General features: G+C 37.2%; 2 protein-coding genes across 6 annotated transcripts in view; one reads left to right on the top strand and one right to left on the bottom strand.

Annotated features, from left to right (window-relative positions):
- The window catches only part of LOC109038669 (RNA 3'-terminal phosphate cyclase), a 20,058-nt gene extending 19,861 nt beyond the window's left edge, over nucleotides 1-197 (top strand). Inside the window, exon 12 of the mRNA XM_019053830.2 lies at nucleotides 57-197. The gene's annotated coding sequence lies outside the window, so the exon portion shown is untranslated. The remainder of the gene's footprint in view (nucleotides 1-56) is intronic.
- LOC109044380 (uncharacterized) overlaps nucleotides 1-15,832 on the bottom strand; it is a 17,889-nt gene extending 2,057 nt beyond the window's left edge. Inside the window, exons 1-5 of one of the 5 annotated variants that reach the window (XM_072296485.1) lie at nucleotides 9,282-15,832; nucleotides 7,837-7,930; nucleotides 6,652-6,908; nucleotides 4,672-4,722; nucleotides 43-4,032 (exon numbers count right to left, since the gene is read on the bottom strand). In XM_072296485.1, coding sequence (XP_072152586.1) covers nucleotides 4,672-4,722; nucleotides 6,652-6,908; nucleotides 7,837-7,930; nucleotides 9,282-9,308 — 429 coding nt within the window. In that variant the 5' untranslated portion in view covers nucleotides 9,309-15,832 and the 3' untranslated portion in view covers nucleotides 43-4,032. Of the gene's footprint in view, nucleotides 1-42; nucleotides 4,033-4,671; nucleotides 4,723-6,069; nucleotides 6,909-7,836; nucleotides 9,092-9,281 lie in introns of those variants that run through there. The other 4 variants (XM_072296490.1, XM_072296479.1, XM_072296493.1 and 1 more) reach the window with 4 other exon arrangements.

The raw sequence follows: 15,832 nt of genomic DNA, 5'->3' as shown, positions 1-15,832 counted from the left end.
AAAACAATGCAGGTGATGATATTATGACTTTAATCTATATACCTGCTTTTCTACAGTTGTTGATGTAGCCCATGGGCAGAACATATTCAGGCCTACCACCGGAAATTGAAGGAGGAATGGTACCAAGCAAACCAGGACCAACAGGTGCAGTTTCAACCATTGAATAACCAGTAATGCGGTTGGATTCAAGGAACTGGGAAGTGCATGTTATGAGTCTTGTCAGCTCTACTTTTAGTTCTTCGTTGATAGTGACTTCCATAATGCGAGACAGTATGCTGGAGTGAAAAGTTAACTTATTAACGGAAAGTCTTTTTAAGTGAAGGTCTCCACTTGACGCTGCAGAATTCCCTTTTCGCAATTCTTCTAGAACCATTAGCCCAAACTGTACAATCTGTTGAGTATTCTCAGCATCTGAAAGTATGAAGTGTGAAATAAGCATGAATCATGGGTGGCGGTAGCCACCTCCGGACAAAGTCTAAACTCGACAACACTGGAAAGCCTCCAAACGAAAAGGTGGCAGCCAACCATAGACACACGTAACTCCCTTATTCTGAAAATTGATTCGACTCTAGATCGACTGCAGACCAAACGACGGCACGGATTCCAACGATCTTGGTGTCTACTGACGCACCTAAATTGGGCCTACAAAGTTGGAAAGTTTCATCAAGATCCATTGAGTTTTCAAAAAGTTATAAGCACTTAAAGGCCCAAAATGACAAATATTTTTTGTAACATGGGCCGTTTAGTAGCGGGAAACCGACACGATCACCTTTCGCAACAGATTTCTCTCTTACACGGCCACAGATTCTAATGGAACCTAGAAAGGCCCTGCTTGAGGATATAAGGATTTCATTTATACCACATTTAATAGGGTTTCAATGCTCGGATAATTCAGCATCGGCAAATAACTTTCAAAATTTTAGCTACAATGTTTTGAATTTTAGAAAAATCCGGTAAGTGGTTCATTCAATGTCATTGGTCGATCCGTTCAGTTTATAGCCAGTGTAGCCCGTGTTTCGGAAACGAAATTCCCCTAGTGCCTAGTTACCAACTTCTCCCTCTAAGTTCTAGCTAGTTGAGAACAGATTTATGATTTAATATTATATAAGAGTTCAATTCTCTGTAGAAGCCAACTAATTATATTATTACTTATATATTATTACGTCGCACGTTTTCTGCCAGAGCCCGATACAATATTTCATTAGTTTCTCTTAAAATGTTCAAGTGATGTCTTTGTTCAGAAGTGAGGTTATTATCAGACCGTGTATCTGTCTTACCCAAACATCAATAAATGTTATTCAGGTAAGTTACGTCGATAAAAAGACACCAAAGCCGTGCCAAACTATCAAAAGGAAGCAGGATTTACACCACAGTTTGCATTCTCGTGTAACAGCATCCAAATAATTCCCTACTATATGCACACCAACGGATCGAAGGGAGAGCCCATCAAGTACTCTCAGTCTGTAGTTACATTATTGCTTTCCTCAAGTCACGAATGCTAGTTTCCATATCTTGAAGTGATTTAGTTGTTTTCAGTGGACCCTATCAGTCACACGAAAAAGATCTAAAAATTACTGTAATAATATATTAGCCTTCCCCCATCACACTACGTGCGACACCGTCACTATGCTCTGACCAAAGTCTATTCGCTTTAAATTTTGCTTTCAACCTACGTGCTCTGAAGTGCTTGTGCTTTTCCTAAGTGTATGTTATTTACATTAAGATCTTGTCTTCTTCATGACTAATCTTAGAAAGCTTACGCCTCTTACTGTGCTTGTTTATACATCGAAGACATCATGGGGATATGGGGATGCTACGTATAATTCAATCACTAAGTCAACTTTATGTCCCTAAATCAGAGATATTTGACGATGAGTATTAGCTCAAATTTGGTTTTCTTCAAGGCTCTTTGATTTTGCGTCAGAAGTTGTTAGAAACATCATGTGGCCAGTCAATGTGTAACAAAGTCTTTCATGAAAGGTATGTACTCGTTCTATTTTCTCAGCTTGATGATTACAAAAAAATCAAGAATTTATTTTGCTGCATACCTAAATTGGCTTAGAAAAATTGAGATAGTTGTTGAACATTTTGTTTCCTTGCGTGTCAAGCTCATTCACTCTCAGACAAGGTTTGAAAATCAACTGTCTTACCTTGATTATCATTGATTGAAATTGAAATTGTAAACAAGAATAATGCAGTAATTTCTGTCTCAACCTGCAATCGCTTAAGATTATGCCATAGACTCATAAACACATTCATTCACAGAAACAGAATCACAAAAAAGATAATAGCCGAATCGTCTCATTATTGTTGATTGATGAGCGGAGTCAAAAGCTCATTCTAGGCATGTTCCAAACGACTGCTTTCTGTTGTGAGTGCCTGCAAACTTCCTTACCGTCTTGTGAACCACCCTGAAAAGTACTACTGTACCAGGGTCAGCAGTTTTGGATTGAAGCATACAGAGTTGATGTCTTGCCTAAAATTTCACCCTTCCCGCTCGTCTGAAATGTGAATATTGTTTCCTAAATACAACAGTGGTCAACTACTTTAAATCTTGTTCAATTCCTCACCATCCTTCAAAAGGCAACTTTACTAATTCTCAGAATTATAACAATTCTATTCCTATATTTTACCAGATCTTCTATGACCTAAAACCACTAAAAAAAACCTCAGAAAGGGTAAAAATCCAGTCAGGCCTATGACATCTTATCACAATATTAGTATTTGGTAGTACATAACTCAAAAAATTTTAAAACAGAAGAGAGGGAAAATGGTAATCTCTCGAAAATTAAAAAGGGAAAATAAATAGAAGCTCAAACTCTGTTTTCCGATTCGAACCATAATTCAAAGTGTCTGATATCATTTGAGATCAATGTTTTACAAGTGCGCTTACGCCTCTGACCTGCAACGAGCAGAGGCAGTTAATGCTGCTGGGCTGACTCGCCTTCTGTTAGTTTCTGACGCAACCAGCTTACCTTTGAAGCAAGTTTAGTTGCTAGTTGCCAGTATCACTGATGACAAATATACGGCGACATTCTTGGATTCGCTTCCTTCCAGATGATGCAGTCAGTTCTCCTAACACTGGCCTTCCAGTCTTGAGTATAAACCTTAAATATTTGTTATCTTTGGAAGTCTGAGGTTCTTACCATCTCCTAAGCTCACTTTCATTAATGTTTACATTTTAGAGAAAAAATTCCACTCCATACATCAATGATCAACTTTACTCAATATTCTTCTCTAGTTATATTTGCCTTCATTTCAGGTAGCCGCAACTCTTCTTACCTACCATACCTATGTAACGAATCATTTTAATACTTAAGGAACGTTCCTCGTTTTGATCAAGAGAAGAATAAATATTTGAAATTTAGATTCTTGCATACTCTTCGGAAATCTAAATAAGAAGTCATGTAAATGATGGTAGAGAGATAGTTCATAAAAAAAAAAAAAAACGTGGAAGTATTAAAAACAAAAAGTAAGACAATGAACAACAGTCTCTTGTAGGGTACCAAAAAAGCTGAGGTACATTGCATAAGACACTTTAGAACTTAATTTAAAATTGTGTAAAGACTCATTTTTACTTCAAGATAAGCCAGAGGCATTTCGAAGTTGCCTCGAGTGGATGAGTCACAGCAAAGAAAACATAATTGACTCCAAAGTCTAAAACGCGTCTGCCAACATTCATCATAAAACAACCCACCATGCAAGTGACTCTTTTAACAGTTTTTAAATGATTTACATTATATGAAAATGTTATAGGTACTAATGTACTAATGATACAATTGATGCAACAAAGACAGTCTACAAAATCTCACAAGTTTATTTTATTATTTTATATTTTCATTTACAAAATTTTACAAAATAATACAAAACAAAAATTACAAATTTAAATTTTTACAAAAAAAAATGAATTTTTTACAAAATAATACAAAAAAAAATTTCAATTTTTTACAAAATATTACAAAAAAAAAAAAAAAAAAAAAGGAAAACAAAAAACAAATTTTGACGAAATCTTGAACTCGAATGAAATTTTTCCTGGAACAAACGAAAAACGAAAACAACATTATAGATATATATTGTGTTAGAGGATGAAAAGTAATGAAAGCAAATCTGAAAAGTAATTACAGAAATAGTTACAATAAGACAAAGAAAACCTTAATGTGGGACTAGGAGGACAAGCCGCACAAGTGCAACTTTTGCTATGTCAAGAAAAATACATCTTTTATTAAAATAAATAAATCTTAAAAATACATGGAGCGAGCCTTCCCAGAAAAGAAAGTTTAGACACTTTTGATGCTGCAAAGTTGTAATTTTAGTTGAAATCATAAATATTTCAATTTTGGCAAAAACTACACTTATCCGTCTCTCCTCCAAGCCCCTTGCATGAAGAAACCAAACATTTAAAATCGAATAAGACTTTAAGTGATACTTCAGGGCAGTTCCTGTGTGTTGACATCTAATCAGCAAAGTAAAAAACCCCGAACTATCATTGATTTCATAGGTAAACTATAACTTTCTAGATTTTTTCTACAGAGTGAGCAGGATTTTGTATAAGACAACCCCTTCTAAATTTTCCTCGCCCTGAAAAGCTGTTTTTTACAGTTGCAGCTTGTAACAATGCTTGATGAATAGAACAAAACAAAAAAATTATTACTTGCTGGAGCTTCAGCTTACCTAACTCCGCCGTTTCTTGGTGTTCTGGCCAGCACTTGGTTGTTGAGGGTGCTGAAAAAAACAAAAGAAAAGGAAAACTGTATTACTTCGTTACTTCACTCTCTGATCAGTTCACGTTCATTGGATTGCATTAAGGAACCAAGACTATTCCAATGTTGCCAGGATTGAGCAACTTACACTTTTTCCACTGCAGTAACTGAAATCATGCAGCAAATTACATTTGAAAAAGAAATAGTCTTGAATTTACAATCTATTTAGAGTAAAGATAAAAAAAATTTGTTTAGATGATCAGTTTACATTTGCAACATCAGTAAGGTTTCACAAACTTGGCGACATATGAATGCTTTTGGTTCCTTTTTACAAACCTTATCTTATCAAGTACACGTATTCATGGAAACAAGCTCGAATGGATTACATTTTGCAATAAGGAACCACTATCTCTAGCTCCTCCAAAAAAGGACGTATCTGCATAGGGAACCCAATCGTGTTTATGTTGTTTCTAAACTGAGCCAGAAATAGTGGTTCCTTACGGCAAAATGTAATCCAAATAGTAGCTTACCTGAACCAATCACACTAACTTTTTTAGTTTCAACTTTTTCTATTGTATTCAAATTTTTCTTCTGTTTTCCCACCTGCTACTACTGAAAAAGTATATGCACTTTTCAAAAAAAAAATTACCTGTTCTTTATTCAGATGCTCATCACTTGCTGAAGAATCGCATTTCCTAAAAGTGTCAGACCTTTTCTGTTAAGATGCACAAGATCTGTCTTTCCACTAAAATACGTTTTCTCAAACAGACTGAGATCAACAGCTGATTCAGGATGTCTAAAATGTGTGGATTCGATAACTGAGACTCTTTCCCTGATCTGAAAACGACGTATCCACTCGTTCACCACACAAATTTCTGGGTTGAACTTTGGCAACCTCGGGATTGGAGGTACTGTCACCAGCAAAATCCTCGTGCAAAAATTACAGGCCATGTTGACAATAAGCTCATACCCCTTAAAATTGAACTGCCCGTTACGCAGAAAATCATTGGTTCCCAACAGAATTATCATTATTGAGTTGTTTAACTTGTAAGGGTTTGAGTGCAGTTCTCGATCCAAATTTAATACGGCCTCCTCAATCCTGCTGCCAGATACTGATAAATCGATGATCCTATCATTTTTAAACTTTTGTACAAGCGATTCCACATTTAGCAATCGAACCAAAAGGCTGTCCCCAAGAAATACCAAGTTCCTCTGAAACACAAGCTCCTTGTCTCAAAAAAATTTTGCATCTCATCTAAGTTGTATTGAGTGAATAAATTGCAATTTAGTGGTAAAATTATTCCTATCTCATCAGCAAAGTTCGAAACTCACAAGCGCCAGGTCGCAATAGGTAACAGTTACATAGTAAAAATATTGCAATACCACTGAGTGTTGTGCATGTTGCCTACCTCCTATTTGAAGGGGCCCCATTTATTGAAACTTATTGCAATAAAATTGAAATAAGTTTCAATTTCTCATTGCATTGCATATTGCCTATCTCTCTGACATAAGGTGCTCATTTTCTTGATTGTTTAAAATCGGCATAAATCAACTGAATGATGTAAAAATATTGCAATTTAATGGTAAAAAATTATACAATTTATTAAAATCGAATTGCAATTTAATTTAGATATTTTCGTTGCACTGTGCTACCTGGGTTGAGGCAATGTGACTGAGTCATTCCTAACTACTCGAAATATTTTAAATGATCTTTTACGAGCCCTTGTTACACTTCCAGTCTGATTGTTGTATACGTCACGAACAATCAGCAAGAAAAATGAAGAAAAATTAATAGTGGCAATGTCTAAAAGTGAATTAAATTAAACATAGCTGTCAAGTTTCCTTGAATGATCTTTTTTTAAACTTTTCAACGAGAACTTCTCTGATAAATCAAGGATCTTGGACACATGCATGAATGATAAGAAAAATTGTCTGAAGTAATCCGCATTACCTGGGATTGGGCCCCTTGGTATTGCTGGTTGGTTGGTGGTGGCTGATATTGAGGGGGGTACCAATAGGGCGGGTACCAATAATACTGTTGCTGTTGTTGCACAGGTTGTTGTCGCTGTGGTGTATTAACATTAACTTCCTTACGTTCTTCTTTATTATTAGGAGGCGGAGGGGGCGGTCTTGCCTGTGAGCTCATGCTCGTGCTTGTGCTTGCTGTGCCAAAAAAATTTAAAATTTCGCTGCTAGGAATATGTTCCGCTAAAAAGAGAGAGAAAAAAATAACTACTAAATTGTTGGGAATAACATGAATCACTTTTATTTGATGGATCTTGAGACCAAAGTTGCCTTTGAAAAAGACAACAGCAGATCCTAATGACCTCTTTATTGATTGCTTTGAATTAGCTGGATAGGCAAATTTGTTTTATGTCCTGCAAAAGTTGCATGTGTAACAGGAAATTGTTGCTCTCTTAACTGGGAATCGAATCATCTAGTTTAATTTTCACTTAAGATCACTCTGTGCTGCCAACAATTATGAAGGACTCATAAGGCAAGTTCAATACGTTTTTTCAGTTTATGACACCAGATAAATAAAGTGCCAGTGGTCAAACCTTCTATTATTTCCATTTCATTGTCTGATATGTTGCATGATCTTTCAATTTATTTTAAAGGAGGAAGCAATAAGAATTCCTACCCAAAATACTGACATCAATTTCTTATTGATAAGTGGTCGATTTCTTAATAATCGCGCAAACGGATATTACAGCTTCTTAGTACATATGAAAAATTCAAATGAATGCCATACATATTTTTAGACAGTTGAGTTTCCAGTTTTGATTCTTGCTTGTCAAATATAGATTCGTTACTTGTCCCCCCCCCCCCCTCCCAAGAAAAAAAATAAATTCGTGAATTAAAATCTTAAAGACTGAGATAATGCTTCTATTTTCATGTGTCGCAATGCAAGTAGATGTAAACATCTGACAAGTGAGTGTTCTGTGGTAGGTACATGAGAAGTACACAGACTCTTATAATATAATATAATATTCTACACAAGAGATGATGACTTGATAGACAACCAAAGGACTCCTTTCTTACGTATGAAGTATTTGTAATCTTAGAGATATTTATTCCACCTCGAGAGGAGGAGACTAACTAAAATTCTTTCTGTACTCTTCTTCATTATACTTACACAGGAGGACTGCTATTTGGAACATAGGAGCTGATGGGGTCAATTTGCTCACAGCTTCAGCTGTTTCCAGGGCACCGATCGCTCTCCAGTATCCCTGTTGAGAAATAAGAGGACATAATTCAGTACGACAATTCTCATTCCTGATAAATTCAAGAGTTTACATATCTTTAACATAAGGTTGGCTTGTTTCTCTTTGAAGAATCAAATTACAAGTGGAAAGTTCAGACATCTCAATGGAGGTATGAGGTTTCCCACTTCCGCCATCGAAATGCCACGCAACAATCTATTTAGATACTAAGAATAGGTACTTCACTCAAATTCTACTTCGTGACCTTATATTTATTCCTTCTTTAAGTGTTGATGATGAAGAGAATTTCTCATTTCTCCTTGGCAACAGGTTTACCTCAATCAACTGATGTACATACAACAACAGTGAATAAACTGCTCTTTTCCTGTGTTGACGTTAGCTCATGCGATTAGAGCTGACCCATGCACACTTAAATCTCTCAGAACACCACCAAGATCCATCCATATAGGTCAGTCATTGCGCAGATTTCCCCGCTCGGGGTAAGCCCCTTTCCATTGGCTCGTGACGTCAGCATTACTGCCGCGAAAACCAGAAAAGTCGGAAACAATGCTTTTCTTATGGGAGAGAGCAAATTTTTCTTAATGAATCATTTAAATTTCTTACTTTTAAATCCTTTGAAACTTTCTGTGTGTCGAAAAGAACGTTTAGACATTAGCATTCAGGGTTTCGATTTTGCCGAATTTGTGTTCTTTCATTTTTACAGTTTACTCTGCATCAGCCATTTTTACACGCGAATCTATACCACTAGATGGCTAGTTACATCGCTGACTTCAAAAATCATTTAAAAATATAAAAACGCAAATTCAGCTGAATTGAAACCCTTGACGCTAATTTCTAAACGTTCCTTTCGACACTCAGAAAGCTTCAAAGAATTTAAAAGTAAGAAATTTAAATGATTCATTAAGAAAAATTTGTTCTCTCCCATAAGAAAAGCATTGTTTCCGACATTTCTGGTTTTCGCGGCAGTAATGCTGACGTCATGCGCAGAAGATTCTCATTTGGGTTTCGGGAATGACTGACCTATATGGATGGATCTTGAAAACCACAAAAAAAGGATACGGTTTGGATCCGGTTCTTGTGTGTCACCAGCTCTGACGTCCGCAGTAGGTGAAGCTTTCCTCTTCTTCGGCAACTTAATAGGTTTTTCATTAAGACTATCAGCTGGGTCTGAAAAATTATTACTGTTAAGGAAATACTCTGGAAACATACCTACTTAAAATAATAAGAAAAAAGGGGAAAAACGCTATCGACCAGGGTTTTCTCATTTCAGTTTCTTACTATTCCGACTGCACGAGCCGCCCCCCCCCCTCCCCCACATTTATATTATACCATATATTGTAATGGAAAAAAAGGATACCATTAGTATCTTCTGGAGCCGATGCATGTTGTTGAAGTCCGAATTGAAACTCACCACCTAAATGTTGGAAGTGCTTGCAATCAAATTGGTCTCTGCATTCGATGCATGACAAGTATCGCAAATGTAACTTGTTAAAGTTAGTAGAGAGCGTCACCACTTGATGCAATTTCATAGTGCCAGGAATCGGATCTAATTGCTTGCTTTTTAAAATGTCGTCAACTACACAAATGTCAGATTCTTCAATTCTGGCAACGTAAACTTTCGTTTTATTAACTGCTTCCAAAAACGTGTCGATCGAGTTGATGTCATTTCCCTGACGAACGCAGCTATCAGCTCTCCCTTTGATAGTCCCGCCCACTCCGTCGGCGACACTTTTTCCATGTCCGGCTTCACTAAAGTTGTAAGTCGATAAGGTGAATCCAAGTTGCTTCATGAAATGTGACCACAAAAACATCATACTTTTATTTCGATATTGCTTGGTGGGGCCGTCACTTAAGAAGTGCACTTTCTTCTTCGTGAGATATTCTTGTTTAATTTTTTTGAAAATTGGAAGTAAATGTGCCCAAATGGCACAGGCGTCGTGACGGGGGGACTGAGACGCGGTGCAGAAAGTTTGAATGATTGGTTTATCCTTTGATTCACCTTTGACGTAATTAGACCACTTACGTACTTGACGTAAGCGTTATTGTGTCATTTGATGCGCCGAAATGACGACTTTGGATTTCATTCCCATATTTGAGCTGATAATTTTGGGAGAAGTCCATTACCAGAAATAATTCGTCATCTTCAAGGCAACTTTTCAGATTCTTGGAAAATAGAAGTTGATGTGAAGCTCGATAAGAATGTTGCATGAATACTTTTAATTTGGATTCAAATTGGGTTTTCAGCCCTTTAATAGTAGTTTGTACTTTTACTTTTTTAGTGACTTTTGCAAAGTATTCCGTTTCATTCTTAAGCCGCTTTTCTTTGCATTGCATCCATTCTTGGTAGTACGTTAGTATATTTTCACAGTCTGCAGTGGATGCACTGAATACTAATTTTTTATCTTTGCAGTCATTGCATTCACGATACATGCACTCTTTCCTGTTTCTATCACAACAAAGTGACGTCACTAATTCGGAATAATTTGCGAAATTAACACATCGATGCTGCTTCAGCTTGCTGAACAAAAGCTTCAGATGAGCTCCATCTCCTACAGATTTTGGCCACTAACGATCATAAAGTCATCAACAATATGTCGCTTTTTAAAAGATTCAAACACTTCATAATAAGGTTTATATTGCTCTCATTGCTGGGCCGAAATCGCCGCACTGTGTGCGGGCAGAGACGAAACAGGCTGTGAGAACAATTAGGGATCCATTAATTAGTCCATAAATTACGTGACGCTTTTTTTCGGAATTTTGGACCTCGCTCCCTTCCCATCCCCTTTTGTAAAGCTTTTGTATGACGTAAGTCCCTATTCTTTAATATGTTTAAAAAAATCGCGTAACGCATTCCTCCACCTCCCCCTTCCCCCCTAGAACTCACGTAATTTATGAACGACCCCATAGTAAGTAGATATCATAAGGATTGAATGTCCGAGATACGCGTTCGAAGTGATTCTGCCGTGCCAAGAAAAAAACGCCGTATCAACATTTGAGAGTTAACTAATTTCATCGAATAGAACATGTAATTGTGAGGAAAGGTCTGCACAGTTCTCCTTGAAATTTTCAGATATTTTAGATTAAATCGCGGACACATTTCTTTGAAAAATTTGTAAAAAAAGAATATTCAGAATTTTCCCGATTAAAATTTTACTCTTATTGAAGGAAATGTGGCCAAGTGGCCACATCTAAAGGCTCGTACGACTTTTTTCCTTTCGGCAGTATTGTTCTCATTGCCGGGCCGAAATCGCCGCACTGCGTGCGGGCAGAGACGAAACCGGTGGTGAGAGCAATTAGTAGGTAAATGTCATAAGGATGAAGGTCATTAAATGAACTAATTGCGATTTGCCATTAAAAATTGCCTGCATTGCATTGCTATTGCGAGATTACACAACTTCTTTCATACTGCAATGGTAGTGTGTGACCTGGGAGTTTCTAATAGTTTTTATTATTACATTTAAACTAATGAATTAAATGAGATACTTGCACTTTTAATGTCACGTTTTGACCTGCTTCTTATAAGTTATTGTGAACTCAGAAGTTGTGAATCGAAGCAAAATTGCATTTGCTTTTAAGCAGTTCCAAATTGCAAAAAGTGATCCAAAGTTTTTAAGTCGCCAAAAAAAAGTAATACAAAATATCCCAATAGTTTTTAATCGAAGAAACCTAGACTGGTTGTTAGGCCCCGCAGTGTATTTTACGATGAATGATGTTTCGTTTCATACTAACGATCTTAATTCCCATGGACTGTAAAGAGAACGAATAATTACTCTCATACTTTATCATAATTTATTTTTTATTTATTATTTATTTATTTTTTAATTTTTAAAGAAAATCAATACGCGTGAAACGTATTAAAGTGTAAAGTATTTTAATTTATCAGTTGCCGGATCTGCGAAGAAGAACCTTATTTTCCAAATATTCAAATTTTACTTAAATGGTAACACTGAATTTTGGCGTAAGTTTGACAGTAAAGCTCAAATATTGACGCGCTTGACACGTGACATATGAGCACGTGGTTTAAATTTTTGCAAAAAGTAGAGGACAAGTTTCCCCTCCAACGATAAGTTCCTTTTTCATAGATCTGGTCGTTTTGAGATCAATAACTAAGAACAACAATAATTTGAAATAGAAAAATTCTAATTTCCGTATCCAACATTTTGCCTCCTAGTCGGAAAATATTCATTTTCAGGGGGCCACGCCCCCTGGCCGCTAGTTGCAAATTAATAGCCATATAATAGCTATAATAGAAAACGTATTAATTCACTTTATCTTTTTAATGTATCCATGATTATTTTGAATCTCAGTCTCTTTCAAAGGAAATTGAAAGAAATTTTAATTGTATTAACATGAGAATATATTTCTTTTAAACCGTAAAAACGAACCCCGCAGCACTCATTATCACATCGAGGACTTCTTCGGTAAAAGGACGTTTACGGTTTGCGCAGTGCTGCTAAGATTGTCCAATTTTCCATTGCATTCACTGAAAATGCAATTCATTCAGAATGGTTGCGTGTAATTAAATACCCACGTTGCCATTCTTAGCAGCATCAGAAGCCTCTTACGCCTTTTTACCGAGGAAGTGCAAAATTCACTTCTTTTGAAAGTATTCTCTCCAAACCTCACAAGGTTTGTTTTTAATGTGCCACAAATGACAATATTCTAGCCGCCTTTTCTGGCCTTCTCTTTGATCATCATTAATGATAGTATCTGATCGCGATATAATTTATCCTATACCTTTATCAACGAGGTTATTAGAGCAGCCATCTCAATTTTTGTATTAACTTGCTCGAAGGATGACTCATGACTCGCATTTTTTAAATTAAAATTTTCCAAAACAGCTCCGAACCAGGAAAGCTCTCTCTGCGTTACACGTAGTCCGGTAACGTCACGTGCATGACCCCCCCCCCCCCCCCAAAAAAAAAAAAACTTGGTCGCTGATTTATGCTGCGAGGTAGAAGTGGGTTTTTTTATCATCAATGTAGTTCGATTTCAAGCTGAATAACCTCGTTGATCTTTGCACTGATCTTTCAAACTTATATGTATCTTAGCGTCATTTTTATGTGACTGCCTATTGCCCTGCCTGTTGGCCTTTTTATTGCTCTGCCATTGCAAATTCCATTTTTTGCCGGTTTGGACTTGACTTTCGTATTGAGTTGCTGGATTCGATATCAACAAACCCAGCCGACGTGAAGCCGAACTAGTTTATGTCCAGCATATATCAAGCATTGTTTTGACCTGACGCAGATTTTACTTGATGAAACAGTCAAATTCCTACTTCAGTGACACACTTGGATCATCATACATCATCGACTGAAACCGAACCTCTGCTACGAACCCTGAAACGGGTGGTTCGTTTCAACCAGTTTCCTCCAGCAAAATGCATTATCCACCATATAATTAATGCGGAATGCAGTTTTGTTTTCGTTCATCCCTACTGACTCACGAAGATGATCGTGTTTTGGCTACTTCAGCTTATCCGTTAACTCTTCGGATTTTAACAGCAGAAGCCTTTTTTCTTTTCATGTCCTTGTAATTTTTGATGAATTATTTGGAACTAATCGAGATTAAATTCGGTGATCAAGATACACCACATCGTCAGCATTTCAGATCAACCTTTTTCTCCTTTTTGCTAACAGTATCGATTGAGTTTTCAACATCGACCAATCATCAATATTTTCCAGCAGAATGGTTCTCTCAATGCTGCAACAGTTTCGGCCGAGTGCTTCACACTATCTTATCATCAGATGAAATAAATTTCTTTCGGTTTCACAGTTCTAACAATCTCAACAAAGCTGAAAGTGAACCACATCATTGCTATTCTCGACAAATATTTGCATCATGGAAGAGATCTTCCGGAAGCTGGCATTTATCCATCTCTCTTTAGATTCCATCTATGTACCTTTTACCTGAGCTCCCTCTCCGATGCCTACCTGGAGGAACCAACTCCAAAACCTTTTCCGGCAAGCTGGTATTGTAACTCCAGAAGACGTATATCGCTCATTGTTTTCAAGCCGCCACAAAAAGTACAGATCTTCACACGGAGTTGCGAATTACGCCCAATTAATATGCAGCCTAAGTCATTTTGCAGATTTATGATGAATCAATGCAAGGTATCGCAGAATGTCCACATGCAAGAACATAAACGCCTGCAGTTGATTAAAGTCCACGCAAATGCGCATCTTGTCTCGGGCGCTGCACTTTACACGCATGAGCGCGCAAGTTACCTCCCGGAGTAGATACGCGTGAAGTATATCTGCAATATTGCAGGCGCCGCAAACCATGGACGTCAAATTCACAATGTGGGGTTCTCCAGCAAAGACATGCACAATTTAACGACATCCTTTCTTTTTTTTCTTCTTTTATTGTTTTTTGCTAAGTGGTCAGCGTGGCTGACCGTCAAGTGGCGTTATATTTTCACGGAACTGACGAGTAAATCTGCAGAAACAGATTCTACTCGGCCTTAATCCCTGAATTATTTTTTTTTCTTTCTTTTCTTTTGGCCCAGTGGTGTCAAATTTTCACGGAACTGACGAGTAAATCTGCAGAAACAGATTCTACTCGGCCTTAATCCCTGAAATTTTTTTTTTCTTTCTTTTTTTTGGCCCAGTGGTGTCAAATTTTCACGGAACTGACGAGTAAATTTGCAGAAACAGATTATACTCGGCCTTAATCCCTGAAAATTTCAAAAGCTTGAAGAATGGATGTGCCAAAATCCCCATGATGTCTACGGACATAATACAAAGTATATACAATCACATAAGTATGTCTTCTGCTGGAGAATTTAGAACGCTAAGTTCCTCCCCACCCGTGATTTGACATGCCAGTGATCATAATTATAAGGCGTCTCAAAAAAAAAAAAAAAAAAAAAAAAAAAAAAAAAAAAAAAAAAAATGCGCTGGGGGTCGAAGATGAAGGCCCGCATACCACGAGGAAAAATGATTCGGTCAATCTGTTGCGTAGCGAAGCAAAATTCTCAGGCAGTCGACGCGAAATCTCAAGAAACTTTACTCTGCTCTAATGCGTCAATACTCTACGCAATCAAATCAATATAATGAAAAAATGTTCATCGCCTGTATGCAAGCTCCTTGTTGCACAGTTTAAATCGGTTGCCGTTTGAGAATTTGAATTTTTCACATCATCCAGATATTTTACCAGCATTCGCCTGCCTTCATGCCTTGCTTTATCGTGCAAGAGAGTCCAGCGCCATCGGCCCAATACATCCACATGTACATCCGTCTCTCTCAGAGCCACCAACCCGTCGATCGCACTCTATTCTGTTTCTACAATCGACATATCTTGAAATCCGTTCCGCAAGCTGGAGTGAAGAACGTTTGCTTGGTCAGAAGTCTCATTTCTGTTTGTACTCAAATTCTTGCGAAGCAATGAGTTACAATTGCTGAACGATGGTACCGTCAAACCGGACAAATTCACTGCGATACAGATATTGTGACACGGAGCCGAGATTGTGGCTTTTCTTGGACAAGACAAGGAAAATATCATCGAACAAGTTTATTTCAGAATTTGTCAGAAATGTTCATTACCAACTAGGAAGGAGAATAAGAAGACCAACGATACGAAGAAATGTACATTTTGATCAAAATTCGGACAGGAAACATTGTCACGACTCGTAAATCAAAGCTTCCAACGGCGAAGACTTTAGGATGTAATGGCAGAGTATGTTTTCCTAATATAAGGTTTTAGGGCTTAATGAAATAAACAAATTTGTAAAAAGCTTGCGCACCGTATATTATAGCACGGAAGTCATTTCTAAAGCCGCGGCGGCAATTGCTTATCTATCAAATGGCTTTCCGAGCCAACTTACGATGCGCAAGCTTATTTTGTGAAATTGTAGTACTGTAGTTGAAGAAAGAAAGAAAAGAGAGAAAGAAAGAAAAAAAAGAAAGA

The sequence above is a fragment of the Bemisia tabaci genome, chromosome 1, assembly GCF_918797505.1.
Source record: "Bemisia tabaci chromosome 1, PGI_BMITA_v3".
Lineage (NCBI taxonomy): Eukaryota > Metazoa > Arthropoda > Insecta > Hemiptera > Aleyrodidae > Bemisia > Bemisia tabaci.
Note: the sequence above shows the minus strand (reverse complement) of the source record. Positions and strands in the feature narration are given on the sequence as shown.